Below are 18,322 nucleotides of genomic sequence, written 5' to 3'. Positions count from 1 at the left end.
GTGTGTGTACTCTGTCTCTATCCTTCCTGGGCACTCTCTTGGTCTAGCAAACACTGTGCCACCATGGGAAGCATGGCTTACTTAGCTGCAGTCCGCCATGTAATACACTAAATAACAGTTTGCTGCAAATGTGGTCATTCTAGCTAGAATTCTCCATCTTAATAATAATTGCAATGGCCCCAACAGCAAGTCCTGAAGTCGGCTTCCTAGCCCTCCACTCTGTGCTGATGCTAAGTTTTCTCAGACCCTGAGCCCTGCTAGAGTCTCTGAGGAGACTGTGATTACAATCAACCCTTACCTCCCCTCCTAACTCCACCCTCACCTCCCTCCCCTCCTAACTCCACCCTCAACCCTCCCCTCCCCTCCTAACTCCACCCTCAACCCTCCCCTCCCCTCCTAACTCCACCCTCCCCTCCCCTCCTAACTCCACCCTCACCTCCCTCTCCTATCTCCACCCTCACCTCCCCTCCTAACTCCTTCCTCCACCCTCCCCTCCCCTCCTAACTCCACCCTCCCCTCCCCTCCTAACTCCACCCTCCCCTCCCTCTCCTAACTCCACCCTCCCCTCCCTCTCCTAACTCCACCCTCACCTCCCCTCCTAACTCCACCCTCACCTCCCTCTCCTAACTCCTTCCTCCATCCTCAGCTCCCCTCCTAAGTCCACCCTCCCCTCCCCTCCTAAGTCCACCCTCCCCTCCCCTCCTAACTCCTTCCTCCATCCTCAGCTCCCCTCCTAACTCCTCACCTCCAGCCATTGTCACTGTGACTGTTCATCTGCTTGTTCTCCACTGCCAGCATCACCGAGGAGACTGATTTAAGGAGAGTTACCAGCCTCCTGGGCTGGGTCCCTGGAATGTGACATTTCTAGAAGCATCCTCAGTGATTCCAATGCTTCCACTGCACTCTGGGAAATAAAACCTTGACACTTGCGAATGACGCTAATATCCTGTATCTTTGGACCCTTCCAGTTGCATTTCTTCTACATCTCTCCCATAACTTTTTGTCTTCCACGCGTGCTGAGTCATTTGTGGGTTCCTGAAGATGATGCACAACCCCAAGCACCGGTTTCTCGAGCTATGCTTTACTCTTACCTTAAAAGCTGCTCTTCCTTTACTAAATCTAAAATCCAATCCTGGGGCTTTGTCTGTCACTTTCTAATTCCATAATCAAGACTGATGGCTCCACCCCTTATCATTTATCTTTTCTTATTTTGTTTCTTCCTTGACTTGTAATATCACTGCGTTTGTCCATTTTCTGTCCCTGTAACAACATAACAGACTGGGACTTTATGGAAAAAGAGGTTTACTTAGCCCACACAGTTCTAAAGCCTGGAAATCCAAGACCAGTAAGATCCATCAGTGCAGCCTCCGGTGAAAACATTGCCGTGAGCATGAGCGGAGGGGGTCACGTGGTGAGACCGGAAGTGAAAGAGTCAGGAGTCAGACTTCCGGTTGTTTTTTTTTTTTTCCCTTTTTTAACTTGTGCAGGAGCTACCTGGAATCCCTTAAAACTACGTCAGTATTTTCCGAGAGTGTGCACACAGAGGCCTAACCATTCCTCACTAGGAGCTTCCTTTTGAAGGATCCACAACACTAAACCTCAACACTAAAGACCACACCTCCCCTACATGACCAGCAGAGGAGCGGACCACATCCGAACATAACCCTTGTTGTTCCTACAACTCAACTTCCTTAGGGAAAATCCTCTATGGTTATTTTGAGCTCCCCCATATCTATTTAAATCTCGAGAATAGTTAGGATCTTATACTTCAGGAGCTGGAGAGATGACTCCGCAGTTAAGAGCACTGGCTGCGCTTCAGAGGACCCATGTCGGGTTCCTGACCAATGTCACTCCAGTTCTGGGGGATCTGATGCCTTCTCCTGGTGACGATTAGCACTACACCCACACGGTAAGCACACAGACAGGCAAAACACCCATACACATTTTTTAAATGTGTTTTTGCTTTATACTTAATTAGGCAATTGTCCACAGGTTTCGTCTTTAACATCATCACTACTTAGAGATGTTTTAGACCCTCCACCGATCTGTGTCTCCAATTGCAACATCTCTTTGCCACACTCTCTAGAGTGACTGCTATCCTATGACTCTTTCTAGATTGGACAATGGTTTCATATTCCATTAGAAATACTCATTTTTTCTTGTGCAAAACAGAACTATATAAGAATGCAATTAAACCACCAGGGGATGTAACAGAGCACTTGACCAGCATGCACAAGGTCCCAGGTTCAAACCCCAGTAACGGGGCTGGGAGCTGGGGAGCTGTATTTAAAACATAAATTTATCCACTCGAGATTGTCTGAGCAGATACTCAGAGACTGTCACTCATTTAGATGGAATGCAAAATAAATAGAAGATGCAAGTCTCGACCTCCAAAAGATTAGCTGGACAGACATATGTGGGCTAAGTGGGAATCCCAGGCACATGGGTGGTAGAAGTGAGCAGGGTATGCTTAAGACAGGAAATTAATCGAGGATCCCAGAGCCAAAATGTACTGACAAAGGGGTAAGAGGAGATTCCAGACAGGAACTGGATGAGCCTCATGCAACACGGTCTGTCAGTGATGGGAAAAATCCCTCGGTTGATTCACAGGCATATGTTGCAAGTTCGCGGCCTGATTGAACTGGATTCGTATCTTCTCTTGTATCAACTGGGAAATGGTAACTGTGGGGAGAGATGCCCATGCCCTTTGTCCCCAGTATGACTGTTTTTGGTTTTCACTCTCTTCAACAGGGACTTGTCTAGCAATATGATAACGGAACTACCAGCTCACATTTTCAGCGACCTGCATCTTCTCCAGAAACTGTAAGTCCCTGCCTCATCATCAGATTTAACGAGCGTATCTTAGCCTTCCAAGATAATATTAACAGCCGTACTTATCCTCCCCCTCCTCCAATGATAAAAAAGGAACCTGTCGTCCAACCCTCTTCTGTATATCCACCAGAACCAGTTTGGAAGTCTCAAACAACTTCAGTCTCTGTAAGTAAAGCTCTCTGATTATGCTGGCTATCACTGTAGCGAGGCTGTCTTGCCTCGCGATGTGTTTGGTTCTAAGTGGGTATTTCTCATGCTGGAGCAGGAGTCCCCAGGAGTCGTCCCCAGGAAATCCTGACCGTCCCTGTCCACTGTCAGTTATGAACTAACTCGTACAAAGTTGCTGCTATGGCCACTCAATTGTGCAGCTTCTCTCTGTGTGTGAAGCCGAATAGGCATCCATCTTGAGGACTGGACTTGGAGGGAAAATCTAGTCCCATGACCTTCACAAAGAATTAAATATGTAACAATTTTGTTTTGAAAAAGATCGGCAAAAATGCATTCTCTAAGACTTCCTTCTTTTCCTCTATCCTCTCTCCCTGGAAATCTTTAGGATAAAAATTGATCTTCACTTTTTATTTTATTATTTATTTTTATTTTTACTTTTTTTTTTGTTTTTTTTTTTTGTTTTTTTTTTGTTGTTGTTGTTTTGTTTTTTGAGACAGGGTTTCACTACAGTTTTAGAGCCTGTCATGGAACTAGCTCTTGTAGACCAGGCTGGCCTCAAACTCACAGAGATCCGTCTGCCTCTGCCTCCCGAGTGCTGGAATTAAAGGCGTGTGCCACCACCACCCGGTTTTCTTCACTTTTTAATAAATGAAAAAATCCCACAGAGATGAACATTCAAATAATGTTGTTCGGTATTTTATAGCTTAAACCAACTTTGGTTCTGTTGGTACCAAAAATTCTGCCAATTCCTTAAATTTTGTGATTCCTCTCCCCTAGGGGACCAACTGTTGGCTAAAGTTGATTTTTCAGAGCAGAAACCATATTATATTATCTATTTTAATCTAAAACATTTTTCTTTGACTCCTGATGTTTTTGCTTTGTTTCTCTTGTTTGAGACACAGTGGCTTTGTTTGATTTTCTGAGACAGGGTCTCCCACAGCCCAGGCTAGCCTCAGGCTCACTGTGCAGCTGAGGATGACCTTGAACTTCTGACCCTACTACCTCCACATCCCACGTGCTAAGGTCTGTTCCAACACACCAAGCTCCTTCCAAAGACTAATCATCAGCACTGCATTTCTTTTTGTTAACTAGATTTCTGTCAGGAACTAGCAAAAGATTTAGCGTTTTTTAGCCAACATTAGTGAGCATTGGCTAGTGGGCAGCATGGCCTTTACCCTTAGGAAACTGTAAATAACCAAAATCTATAAATATATTATTGTGACTTTTATAAAGACTTATTATATATTTACGTTGGGGGTAGGGATGTGGACATGCATGCCAGTGGCTTTGGAGGCTAGGGGAGGGCATCGGATCTCTGGACATGGAATTAGGGAGGACTGTGAGCCACTGTGTGAGGGTTGGGAAGTGGACCTGGTTCTTCTGGAAGAGCAGTCAGTGCTCTTAAACACTGAGTCATCTCTCCATCCCTAACCTGTTATTTTTAAACTTGACAACAGACCTCAGGCTATGGACATGGTTCTTTCGGTGGACAATGCTATCATATTTCGTTATAAATACTCAATTTCTTGTGCAAAGCAGTCCTATGTAGGAAGACATTTAAAGCGCTGGGGAATGTAGCTCAGTGGCAGAGAACTTGGCTGGCTTAAGGTTCTAGGTTCACCGAACACATTTCTAAAAGGGAGGCTATCCAGAATGATCCCTTTCCAAAAGTAGGTAGGAGCAGTTAAGTCCACATTCCTCCCTTTGTGCTCACATTTATTTACTGTCCGATTTCTGTTTCTGAGATTCACTGGTACACATTTTTCACCCTGGACATCAACTCATATATTGCACTGTCTTACAACCAAGATATAATGGCTCTATGTTGTAGCGGTCACACAGTCCACATAAAATGTCAGTGGCGGTAGAGAAGGAGAAAGCTGGGGAACAGATGAAGAGGGGGGTAGAGAGATCTCAGGGTGTTTTCCCACAGGGGTCACTGTAGTAGCAGTATATCTTCAAGTTGTGATTCTGGTCCAGAGAGCAAGGGGACTCTTCTGTGAAAGAGCCACTGGGCCAAGGAGAACTCAACTCAAAACAATGTTGTGAAATCTTGATTCTGATCAGAGGAAAGCAACAGGATACAAACCTGGTTTTAAACGGCAGCTTCCGAGCCCACGCTGCAAGCAGAAGGATGTCATTGCTTTCCAGAGCCTTTTCCCTATTTGATCTGGGAGAGGTCTATGGCTCTTCCTTCGCAGTGCCCCAAAGGATTCCGAGATCCTTAAGAAGCACCCAGATAATTTCAAAATGTCCGGATGCCTGCTGGAGCCCTTTGAAGATGTGTTCTAGAGCCTGGAGGGACAAGAATGATGCTTCCTCTGGGGTTGAAGTAAATGAAGATCCGAGCAGCTGACTCTTCCCGCTGCCTCTGTGGCTCCACTCCAAAGATGCACAGACCAGGAAAATGCGTATTCAAGTCCAAAGTCGCAGGGGACTCACTTGAGTGGTGTTTTCTAGTTAAAAGTGCTAACTATGGAATGAACCATGGAATGAATTTCCATGGCAGTGTTGACTAAATCAAGGTATACAAATTGTGTTATATTTACATCAGACACCACTGCCATTTGGTCTATGGATTGCTTGTTTGTATGTTTATCACTTCTGGTGCTGGAAGCCAGAACCTTGTGTTTGTTGGGCAAGCGTGCAACCACTGAACCAAACTCTCCCGGCTCTGCCATTTCAATATATAGCACCAAAGGGTTATATTAGAACATAATTCTGCATTTGGGTAGTAAGGAAACTCCCACTTACAGAAGATTTTTATATTAATGATAATTTTCTCAGAAATGTCTACTATGAAATTTTTATCCATATTTGAATTGGAAGCGTCAACTTTAAGATGCAACCAAAAAATGAAATAATTTCAAAGTTTAGCCCTAAAAACATTAAACCTATTGTATATATTTTCCAGAGACCTGGAAAGGATAGAGATTCCAAACATAAACACAGTCATGTTCCAGTCCATGAAGAACCTCTCTCACATGTATGTATGCTTGAAGGGGTGGAGGGAAAAGAAGGCATGATGAATTAATTCAAATATTCTCATGCTCTGATAACTGTCTAATTATCACTGAACTGTGTTTGTATGCAACAAACGTCTTCTTTTCTATTGAGAACTTTTTAATTTTGTCACCTTTGGTCCCTGTTCAAATAGAGTTCAATATAATGATGTGCCGACATGAATGACCCTTCTCTCTGGAAACACGATGTTTATCCAATTGAGGCCCAATAAGAGATCAGGGTACCAGAATGCCACACATTACATCAAATGAAGTCCCTGGCTAAAGGGTACTCAGGAGACCTGGAAACATTAATTCACTTCACATGAGTGAGCAGTCGGCTGCTCTAAGATTTGGGCTTTGTAGATTCCAGGTGTTGTTTCTCTTATTAAGTGCACTGCAAAATGGAGGTAATTAATCTTTATCGTAGCTTTGTTAAGTCCTTGAATATATAAGACTAAAGTGCACTGTGTAAGTTGTGTTCATGTATGTGTTTTTTTTAACATGATCATTTCATTCTCAACTGTATATATGTTCCTAATTTCAAAATTAACCATTGTCATCCACAAAAATAGGGAGAACTCGATGTAAGATCCCAAGTTGGGTGCAGCCAGTCGATGAGAGTGTTGATGTGAATTCAGGTGCTTTTTTGGGGAGAACACTCTGGGTCTATCTGGGCAGGTGTGGTGCCTCAAAGACAGGTGTCCAGTGCGCATCCGAGAGCTTTTGTTCATTTCTCCTCCCGGGGCACCACTAGATAAATAATTAACGAGGCTATCCTCTACTCGCTGCCGGCGGGAGGTGAGTTTCCTTAGAACAGAGAAACCCAGCCTTGTCAGAGTTTGGTGAAGCTGCTTTTCTAAAGGGCAAAGTTGAGGCCCACAGAGGGACCAACAGCAAACACAAAACGAGCTAGCTTAGCTGCATCCCTACGGAATGGCCTGCTTTCCTTCCCTTTCTTTTCCTTTACTTGGCCTTTCGTTGTTGAAGCATCCCTCTCTCCTCACCCCGTTCCTTCCTCCTACCTCTGGGTACACTGGGAGAACTGACAGGACTCTCTCTGAAGATGATAAACACAATGGAATCCTAAAAGAGCCGAGGGGTCGAGTGTGTGCCGGGATTCCAGGATAGGAAAAGACAATCATATCCAGATGTCTATCTCCTTTAATTGGATGCCAGGTGCTAGGAAGCCGAACTATACACCACTTGGGCTGAAATTTTCCTTCTATGTCTCCAACACACCCAACACCCAACACCCAACCATCTATAGTCCTTTGCTTGCTGGGTCCTTGGCATCCAACAGGCACATAAGCAAGAGGAAGAACATGCCAGAGGACTTTCATTTAGCTTTGAAATCAGAGTAAATGAGCCAATAAGTAAATGTCTATTAAATTCCCTGAAGATTCATGGAACAAAATAGACAAATGAGGACTCCGCATGGGCAGTCATGTGGCACTCGAGACAACCCGAATGCATCCAAAGGAAAAGCACAGATGCCCCTTAGAAGGGGAGGAGTCTGGCTTGTGCGGGGTTAGAAGGTCACTGTATTTGGGTGAGAGGCCAGGCAACTAAGGGCACCCAGGCAAGCCATCTTAAGAGGGCTCCACAAAGTATCACTTCATCATCTAATTGCTGGCATGGAATCTGAATTAGGAGATGGTTAAAGTATATTCCGCTGGGGAAAAGATTTAAGCAGTGAACTTTAAGACCCAGCTTAGCTAAGGGAGAAAATCTAAAGACACAAGTCTGGGGTGAGCTGGCCCATTCCGACCGTCGAGACTCCCCATGCCCAGATTACAAATGCATTGGCCACAAACAAACCTTCATTTCCCGCTAGAATTTAAGTCCCTGGAAGAAACTCTGATAGGAACCCTGTGTTTAAGGTCACTGCTTCTCCTCCCAGCTCCAGACTCAATTTTTCTAGTCTCAGACTCCACCCTCATGCCAGGACAAGGAGAAGGCTAGACAGTCAGTGTTCACTGAGAACATTTTTTGGGAGTCGTAGGTTCCTTACAGTGAAAGCCTGGGATGTTGGTTAGAGATCACCTATGTGACAGTGATCTGCTGTTTACCCAGTGAGAATTAAAACATCACAACCAGTATGGCTGGGCATGGTAGTGGAGCCCCATGCCCAGATCTCTATGGTCCCCCACACCCGTGACTCTCTCTAGACGCAGACACACGCTTTGAAGTCTGTGTCCTTGTGGTACTAAGTTCCCCTTACAGCCACACCTAGACTAACAAATTACACAAGAACAAAAACCCTTCACAGTAATAAACAAACCAGCAAAGTGCCAGCCCCTGCTTCCCGCCTGTAGCCTGGTAGGGCTCCCTCAGTCACCGCTGTCCAATAACTGTCTCCTTTCTCTCCTTTTGACTCCAGTTACTTGAAAGCCTTTCGATACTGCTCCTATGTTCCCCATGTCCGAATCTGTATGCCCTCGACTGACGGCATTTCTTCATCTGAGGACCTCTTGGCTAACAATATCCTCAGAGTGTCTGTCTGGGTTATAGCTTTCATTACCAGCGTTGGGAATTTCCTTGTCATTGCCGTGAGATCTCTTATTAAGGCTGAGAACACGACTCACGCTATGTCCATCAAAATCCTTTGTTGTAAGTATGTTTCTTGTATAAATAGATTATCTTCTTTGTTGTAAGTACGTTTATTGTATAAATAGATTATCTTCTTTGTTGTAAGTATGTTTCTTGTATAAATAGATCATCTTCTATGAGCTGATATGTATATATATAATATATGTATGTATATATACACATTTAATTTTGTGTATATATTATATTTAGGATTGTATATTCAACAAATATCCTTCAATCCAAATTAGTTTTGGTGGGCAGATCTTTTCTAGGTATAAATGCACTGCTCTTTGTGACTTTAGGTTACAGGCTCTCAGCATGAAACATAGCCCTGGGGATCATGTCGTAGAAATGGATTCACAGCTCAATGAGTGAGGGATGGAAAATGGAATAAGTTTGGAGATTTGTAAACTAATTTCTTCAAGTCGTATTATTATTAATTTAATGTATTATTAATTTCAATTACAAAGGCCCCTGTGCTTAAAAAACCAGATCCCCACCCGCTCTGCCCCCCACTGTCAAGGAAAGGAGGGCTAGATATTCATGTTAGACAAGAATATTTTATTAACTATACCAGTAGTGCGCGTTCTCATTTAAGTACTAGCCCTCAAGAAGTGTTCCCTCTTCCACCCTTTAAACCAGAAACCAGATCAGGTCCATTGGCTGGTTGGTAGTCTAGTCAGTTCATTTAATACAGGAAGCAGAATCTAGGAAAATAAAAGGTCTTATGCTGAGCACTACCGCCACGGGCTGCTTGGGTTCCCGCAGGTGCTGACTGCCTCATGGGGGTGTACCTGTTCTTCGTGGGCGCCTTTGACATCAAGTACCGAGGGCAGTATCAGAAGTACGCGCTGCTGTGGATGGAGAGTGTACCCTGCCGCCTCCTGGGCTTCCTGGCCACGCTGTCCACGGAGGTGTCGGTGCTGCTGCTGACTTTCCTGACCCTGGAGAAGTTCCTGGTCATCGTCTACCCTTTCAGCAACCTGCGCCCCGGCAAGCGCCAGACTGCGGTGGCCCTCGGCTGCGCCTGGGGACTGGGATTTCTCATAGCGGCCATTCCCTTCACCAGCGAGGATTATTTTGGCAACTTTTATGGGAAAAATGGAGTTTGCTTCCCACTTCATTATGACCAAGCAGAAGATTTTGGAAGTAGAGGGTACTCCCTTGGGATTTTCCTAGGTAAATTTTACTTTTCTTTTCCCAGAAAGACACCACCCACCATTTTCCTAGAAATGACACAAGCCATCAGATATGAATGGGTCCATTCAGAAAGGAAGGTTCTTCACGTTCATTTTGTAGGTGGTTTTTTTATTATTATTAAATTTTGTATTGCTGAAATGTAGGACAGAAGACAAAGATATCCTCTCAGGACCTTTGAGTGATTTTTGTTTTTAAATCACCCTTGAATTCTTTTTGCTTTTCTTTCATAGCAAGCACGGCCTGGAAAAATTCTAAGTATATGTCCAGTCCTGAAATCCTACCAAATTACTCAAATGCCTTTAAAAGATCTTTTTTTTTGTAACAATTTAGTTATAACTTAAATAAATATTAATACAATTCTAGAAAATCGCAAACAGGTCATCTAAACCCCCGCAGATACACTGCCTTTTGTTAAAACTGCTCTTGAGGCCACGCGATACCAATTCTCACTTTCCTTAACTTCCCGACTTTTTCCTTAGAAATGATGATCCCATGTTTTCTACTATAAATGAATGACAGACTGAGACCTTAACATTAGTTTTCTTTGTTATTGTGTAACACGCCTTAATTCTGCTTGGAATGAAGGTGGCTCCCAAAGCATTTTTAGCTAACACATTATTCTATTCCCTTCTTGCCCCTCATCTTCCTCATCAAGAAGCTTTTTGTCGCTCTCTTGTAAAAAGAGTTTTCCTCTGCCCTACGTCTCCACTCACTGCTGTCACCTCCCACCGCCCTTGACATGGTAGTCTTCCTCCCTCACATCTGTCTGTCTGTCATCTGTCTGTCAGCTCTGTCAGAACTTGGCTACAAAAACAACCGCTTCTCTCCAATCTGAAACCATCAACCCCCAAACGACTTTCAAGATCAAGTTCAAATGGGCAGCTTAAACCCTGTCCTGGGGTGACCCGAACCGCCATGTCCCTTTCCCCAGTGTCCCTTCTCCTTTTCTGAAATGCAGCACTCTTTCTTTATACCACTGTGGGCGCTCTCCCCACATACCACTCTTTCTTGGTATACGTGTTTTCATAAGTTTGTCCTTTCGGGATACCGTAGACAGTGTGTGCTTCCTCCAGGCTCTCCTCTTCACAGCTACCAGCACAGGCATACCTCACAAAGACCTTCATGGATGTGCGTATGTAAGCACACTCAGCCACATGCACTCGTGTGTGCCTATGTAAGCACATGCACCCACATACACTCATGTGTGTGCCCATGTAAGCACACGCACCCACATACACTCATGTGTGTGCCCATGTAAGCACACACACCCACATACACTCATGTGTGTGCCCATGTAAGCACACGCACTGTCATACACTCATGTGTGTGCCTATGTAAGCACACACAGCCACGTACACTCATGTGTGTGCCTATGTAAGCACACGCACCCACATGCACATGCCCACTACTGTCTATTCATGAGGTCAAGGATTTATTGCGAGTCTTCTATGAGCTGTCCCAATATTAAAAGCTAGAGCTACACTGGCCCCCGCTCTCGCAGATATTACAGAACAGAAAGCAGGACACCGACCCTCCTCAGAAGCGTCCCCACAGCTCAGGCCGACAAGCACCATGGGCGAAGCGTACAGGACATCCTACTTGCCCCACATGGGAGGACCATGTTTCCACATCTTTGACGAGAAATGAAGCCCCAGGGATGAGGAGGCAAAGCCAAGTGAAGCCAGAGGATGGCGGGGGTGGGAGCTGTGCTCTGGGAAAAGACGGTGGGATCAGAGACCCAAAGCCAGGGGCCAGGCCCAGCTGCAGTGCTGGGAAGTCGAATCTTACAGCTAAGGCGTGAGACGGCTAAAGCGGGTCCAGCTCCTGCCACGGAGCCATTTTGCTTTACGCCAAACAAAGCTTTCTGAGGAGAGGCCTCAGACAAGCCAGGCTTATAAAATGCTGTTGTAGCACAAGGTAGTGAGAGTCCATGGATGACGAAACACTGTGGTTAAAAGTAACCTTGAACCTGAACCGTTTTCCCTGCCGTTACCAGTCTTCCACACAGTCTAAATTCAGATTGAGCATGGTTTTTAGCAGCTCTGGAAACATATGCAAATTTTATGCTTATCAAAAAGAATTTGATAATCGCTGTCTTGGATGTTCCTTTTATTGCGGCAAGAATAAAGTAAGCAAAGGAACAAGAAATCAATGTTATAGGGTCTATCTGTGAAACTGGCCTCCAAAGAGTGATTCATTTAGTTGTGTTTTTAACATTTTCATTTCTTTTCTAAATTGAGTTTAAAGGGCTCTGAATCGCAACGAATCAAATTACTGTGAGCAATCTAAGCAAAAGTAAACAAAATTGCATTTTCGTCTGATGTGTTACATTTATTGAAGGGTCAAAACATAAAGAAGAGTGCTTCTGAGGCAGTTATATTTATGATTAATTCTAAGATTCTTTTATTCATATATATATATGAATATATATCAAGGAACTAAGATTGCTATCTACTTTTTGAGACAAGCACTATACTTACAGCAATACCTTAACGGGTGACCTTCCAGGAACTAACAACGAAACTCCATGTGTGTTTGTATGGTGTGTGGTGTGCGTGTGTGTGTGTGTGTAGTAAGTGAGTGACAGACAGAGAACATGAAAGTGTGTTTTTCCTATAACAGTCTTGCCAAGTGCGGTGGTGCACACCTTTAATCCTCAGGAGGTAGAGACAAGCAGACGTCTGTGAGTTCAAGGCCACCCAAGGCTGCATAATGTGTGACCTTGTCTCAGGAGAGAGAGAGAAAGAAGAAGAAGAAAAGAAAGGCAGTTTTGCTTCATGGTATTACAAATCTGAATTTCCAGGCCTAATTCTTAATAAAAAACTTTCGCCTTTGAAATCCCTCTGTAGGGCTAATCAAAACCCAGTTCTTGAAATTATTTCCTGAACTTGGGAAGTTCCGCTCCACACCTTGGAGCACACAGAAGAGGGTGCTTCTGGGAACCCCGGTGCCCGGGGACCATGTTAACAGCCACGTAGCTGATGTGTCTCTACTGACTTCCCACGGAGATGTAAAGCCAATGTGCTCTTCCCAACAGGTGTGAACTTGCTGGCTTTCCTCGTCATTGTGTTCTCCTATGTCGCCATGTTCTGCTCTATCCAGAAAACAGCCCTTCAGACTGCAGAAGTGAGGAACCACATCCGGAAGGAGGTGGCCGTTGCAAACCGCTTCTTCTTTATCGTGTTCTCAGATGCCATCTGCTGGATCCCCGTGTTTGTCGTCAAAACCCTGTCTCTCCTTAAAGTGGAGATACCAGGTCAGTCCCCTTCCTCATTCCCAGGTACACTGTGCCTTCTTAGGCCCTTTGTTTGACAAGGCCAGAGTCTGGGCGAGCCCCTTCCATGCGGTAAGGTCTCTGTAAGTGTCTATGGCGTCAATACAAAGAGTTACCATTGCCACCACAGTGTTTTATAATTAATATTCTAAGTCAGGCAGTGGGCAGTGGTGCAGTCCAGTGAGGAAGAATAAGAACACTGCATGCAATGACTGTGTGTTACCTGTTTCTCTGGCCTCTTCAGCTGGTGTGTTCACAGGGAAGGTCTGTTGGTGTTGGGGGCTGGGTAACTGGAGTGAGTTGTGGGGGGTGGGGAGGATTGGAGGAGAAGGTCTTTGTGATCTGTTGGAGATGGGGTCAAAGAGGAAAGGGAGACCACAGCAGGTTTCCTGCTGCAGAGCCAGAGGTGAAGCAGGGGAATCGGAACTCAGGAACAGAAGGAGAGGTGTGGATCCACCTCCATCCAACTTAGTACCCTGGGAGCAGCTGCCCTGGGGTTAGCAGGTGGAGTCTGCTGGGGCTGGAGTCTGGGACGAGGCAACAAGGGGGCGGGGTTAAAAGGGGAAGATCTGTGGGGTCCGCAGGAGATGGTAGTAGCGGTGCAGACAGGAAAGGAAGGCTTTCAACAGGTGTTCTGCAGCAGGGCAGGAGGATGAGACTGGAGGAGTTGGGTCTAGGGAAAGACAAAGAGGGGAGAAGGCCGGCAGGCAGCCTACCTGGTTTTCTGTCAGTGTGGCCTGTGGTTTAGCAGGGGTGCCCGCTGGAGTTGGAAGCCAAGATACAGCGACCAGTTCAGGGAGGGAGGCTAGGAAGGGACGGTATGTGGGATCCACAGAAGCTGCCTGCTGGGGAGGTGGCGGGAGCGCAACTGGTGTTCTGTTACAGTGCTAGGGACGAGACTAGGGGATTGGATCTTGGGGAACAAAAAGGGAGGAGCCACTTTCTGTTCCTTCTCACACTTCATTTCCTTCCCCAGGTACGATCACTTCCTGGATAGTGGTGTTTTTCCTTCCGGTAAACAGCGCCCTGAACCCCATCCTCTACACTCTCACCACCTCCTTTTTTAAGGACAAGTTGAAACAGTTGCTGCACAAGCACCGGAGGAAATCGATTTTCAAAGTCAAGAAGAAAAGCTTATCCACCTCCATTGTGTGGACCGATGACTCCTCGCTTAGACTCGGAGTTCTGAACAGAATAGCCCTTGGGGACAGTATAATGAAGCCAGTCTCCCCATAGTGGTTTTGGGTCGCGGGACTTTGAGGGTACTACCTAAAAGAAGGTACAATTTGGGGAAGATGCATCAGAGACGGTTTCCATCTTGGCCAGCAGCCACCCTTTCAGCATCAGGGATACTGTGGAATGACTGTTGACCCTGCCTTCTGGTGACAGCGCTATGACCCATCCACCAAGCGGGAACTACATGGAAAGCCTCCCCTCTTCACCTGGCCAGGCCTGGCATGCACAAGTGAATCCACGCAGGCTGGCATACGGTGGATCTCCAGGTAGCCAGTACCGCCTGCCTACCCGAGAGCGCCCACGTGTAGCCACTGCGTGGGCTTCTTCTACATCGACTTGCACTGTCTGTAAGTAAGGACGACCACGACATCTCCCAGCGCGGCAATCGTGACACGGAACGAACATCTTTTTCCTTGCCCTTTCAGTAGCAAATGAACCATCAGCATCTTGTCAATGCTTCCGACAGCTTCCGCACGCGGCTGGGATAGCAGCTTTGCCCGTGGTTCTCCATACCAGTTTATCCTGCCTTCCGTGACCGGACAAGCAGGAGGCATGTGGTGGGAGCCTAAAACCAGTCATCTCTTGACATCTATGAAGCATCTATTTAAGCTCTGAGATTTTAGATGCTTTCCCTAATGTTACCCAGGGAGCAAAGGAAAATCGGGCACCCAAACAGTTATAATTTTCAAGTGCTTTAGAACGGTATTTCTATTGTGGGTGAGTTTTCTCTTCATTTAGCACAGAGACATGGAGAGTTAAAAGGAGACTCAAGGAGACTGCCCTGATCTGGGGGCTTTTGCTTAGTTGCACAAATTCCCATTTCCATACAAAAAGGTCAGAAACGGATTAGTTTTTGTTGTTGTTTTTGAAGGTGAAAAATGTATAGGAATTCCGGGACATTTTTATACTGAGAGTTTATATAGGGGGGAAGGCTACTCCGAGTAAATTTATATTTTGCATTTGTCTGCATGCTGCTTTAAGCTTGACAAAGACTGTGGGCTGACTTGCTGATGTCTGAGCGTGTTTCTCCAGATAAGTAGCATCACACAGCGCTGTGTCTCACTGGACACATCTTACCTTTCTGTTCTTCCCGTTGCCAAAGCATGAAACAGTAAGCGAACTTCATCACCTCCCTTTCCTTCTTTCTGAGACCTTTGGAAGAAACAAAACGCAAACATCTATCTGAATACACTGTCTGTGTTGAGGGCATCCTTCCTTGAAGGGAAGAGCCACACCCCCAAAAGTCCATGGGAGCCTCACATGATAGTCTAGAAAGACTAAATTTGTTTATGTAATTTTTGGTTTGTTTGTTTGTTTGTTTTTCGAGTTTCGAGACAGGGTTTCTCTGTAGCTTTGGAGCCTGTCCTGGAACTAGCTCTTGTAGAACACGCTGGCCTCGAACTCACAGAGCTATGCCTGCCTGTGCCTCCCAAGTGCTGGGATTAAAGGGGTGCGCCACCACTACCCAGCCTGTTTATGTAATTTTCAGTTCATTCTCACGTCTCGATTGCTTACTAACAGGGTTGTTTACGCTCACCACAGTCTCTAAAATACCTTCATTTGGGTCACAGGCTATCTGGTTAGTTTTTGTCAACTTGATGCAAGCCTAGCCTGGAACACGAACCAAACACAACTGGGAAGAAGAAATCCTAAGGGAAGAATTGCCTCCTTCAGATTGGCCTGTGGGCATGTCTCTGTGGTGTGTTCTTAATTGCTAACTGCTATAGGAGGACCAGTCCACTGTGGGAGGTGCCACCTGGGCAGACAGGTCTGGGTTGTATAAGAGTGTAGCTGAGCTAGTCTGGGATGGGTGGATGGGTGGGAGCAAGGCAGTAAACATCGTCTCTCTGTGGCCTCTGCTTCAGTTCCTGCCTCCCGTTTCCAGCCTTGAACTCCTGCCTTGGCCTCCCTCCAGTGATGAACTATAACCTGTGAGCCAAATCATCCCTCTCCTCTGCAAGCTGCTTTTGGTGGTGGTGTTTATCACAGCAACAGAAAGCAAACTATGACACAGGTTTTCAATGAAATTACACAGATTTAAGCTTTGCCTACAGGCAGTGGCAGCAGGGTGCATTTCTCACCCCTTTTACACCCCTACCTCAGCTCCTTTCATGTGGGCCCCAGAGCATGGAAAAGCCACACAGCTTCAGTCTCTTAAAGAAATTGGGAGCACTCTCAAGGGTACTCCAGGACCAGATTGACTCCATATTTGCCAATTCTTTACCTCCTTCTATCTTCCTCAGTTTCGTAGGGAGCAGTGTGGAGAGGCACAGAGTACACACACTAGTGAGCAGTGTGGAGAGGCACAGAGTGCACACACTAGTGAGCAGTGTGGAGAGGCACAGAGTGCACACACTAGTGAGCAGTGTGGAGAGCTACGGGATTCACACAGCAGACATGAGAACTGAGAGGCTTTTATCAGTTTACACACAGTGGAATCTCAGCTTCTAGCACCATCCAGGAATACATGCGAGGTGTGCAGACATATGTGTTACAGGTTTTCAGCACAGCATAAGTAGACATATGACAGGCATGACCTAAAGTGGTTTGGGTGAGAACGGCCCCCATAGCCTCAGATGCTTGGTTCCCAGTTGGGGGAAGGATTTGGGAAGGATTGAGCACTGTGTCACTGGGGATAGATTCTCGTTTCAAAAACTCATGGTATTCTCAGTCAGTCCTCTTTTCTCTGCCTCCTGCTTCTGAGGAGCTCTTGGCTACTGCTCCAGCGTCATGTCTGCCTGCCCGCTTTCCTGCTGCCTGTCATCGTGAGCACGGATGCTAACCCTGTGGAGCTGTGAGCCTCCAAGTTAAAATCTTGGTTTTGTAGGTTGCCTTGGTGTTTTATCATGGTAATATAAAAGTAATTAAGACAGGTCTCAGCACTTTGGAGACTGAGGCAGGGAGACCACATACTGACTAGCCTGAGCTATTGGTTGTGGGAGAGGAGGAAGAAAGAAAAGAGGAATGGAGGGAAGGAAGGAGAGAAGGGAGAGAGAGTTGGAAGGAGGGAGAGACAGGAGTAAAGAAGAGAGGAAGACAAAATATTGAAACAGTTTCTGCTTTCCTATCCTCTCCCTAGTGAGTAAGAAAATTACCACTAAGCCTTCCATTTGTATCTATCTGTTTGCATATTTCTTACTAACATATGTTTTTTGTCAGACATCCTGTTAATACAAATAGTATATTTAATACTGATAATGTTTAGTTCTTTTTCTGTTTTGTTTTGGTTTTGTTTTTCAAGGCAGGGGTTTTCTGTGTTGCTTTGGAGCCTGTCCTGGAACTCACTCTGTAGACCAGGCTGCTCTCGAAGTCACAGAGATCCTCCTGCCTCTGCCTCCCAAGTGCTGGGATTAAAGGTGTGCGCCACAACCACCCAGCAATAATGTTTATTTCTGAGCCACAAAATGAGGCTATCCTTTTATATTAAATTTATTTATTTTAACTTTGAATCTGGTTTTATTTTATCTCTTAATTGAAAATAGGTTTTTTTTTTCATACAATATATTCTGATTATAGTTCCAGGCCCCAGCTCATCCCAGGTCCTTCCTACCTTCTCACCCACCTAAATCCACACCTTTCTTGTTCTCATTAGAAAATAAACAGGCATCTAAAGAAGAAAGAAAAAAACTAATTAATATAAAAAACAAAGAACTGAAAAAAACACAAGAAACACATATTGATGCAGAGACTCATGCATCACACAGAAATCCCATGAAAACACAAAACTGGAAACCATAACATATAAGCAAAAGACCTGTAAGATAAGAAAAAAATGCCCAGACAACAAACAAACAAATAAAACCCTCGAAAAATACCCTCAAGTTCATTTTGTGTTGGCCACCTGCTGCTGGGAATAGGGCCTGGTCTTCAGAGTGACACATATACCCAGTGACACCCTGACGAAAAAAAAATCTAATTTTTTCCTTTGTGACTGGTTATCCATCAGAGATAGTTTCTGGGTTAGAGATGGGGCCTGTGTCCACCTTTACTCTGAGCACCGGGACCTCGTCTGGCTTAG

General features: G+C 45.4%; 1 protein-coding gene across 1 annotated transcript in view; it reads left to right on the top strand.

Annotated features, from left to right (window-relative positions):
- Rxfp2 (relaxin family peptide receptor 2) overlaps nucleotides 1–14,304 on the top strand; it is a 55,299-nt gene extending 40,995 nt beyond the window's left edge. Inside the window, exons 13-19 of the mRNA XM_057764697.1 lie at nucleotides 2,752–2,823; nucleotides 2,926–2,997; nucleotides 5,915–5,986; nucleotides 8,386–8,615; nucleotides 9,363–9,773; nucleotides 12,832–13,050; nucleotides 14,045–14,304. Coding sequence (XP_057620680.1) covers nucleotides 2,752–2,823; nucleotides 2,926–2,997; nucleotides 5,915–5,986; nucleotides 8,386–8,615; nucleotides 9,363–9,773; nucleotides 12,832–13,050; nucleotides 14,045–14,304 — 1,336 coding nt within the window. The remainder of the gene's footprint in view (nucleotides 1–2,751; nucleotides 2,824–2,925; nucleotides 2,998–5,914; nucleotides 5,987–8,385; nucleotides 8,616–9,362; nucleotides 9,774–12,831; nucleotides 13,051–14,044) is intronic.
- Nucleotides 14,305–18,322: the final 4,018 nt, after the last annotated feature.

This window comes from Chionomys nivalis, chromosome 3 (genome assembly GCF_950005125.1).
Source record: "Chionomys nivalis chromosome 3, mChiNiv1.1, whole genome shotgun sequence".
NCBI classification, from domain to species: domain Eukaryota; kingdom Metazoa; phylum Chordata; class Mammalia; order Rodentia; family Cricetidae; genus Chionomys; species Chionomys nivalis.
Note: the sequence above shows the minus strand (reverse complement) of the source record. Positions and strands in the feature narration are given on the sequence as shown.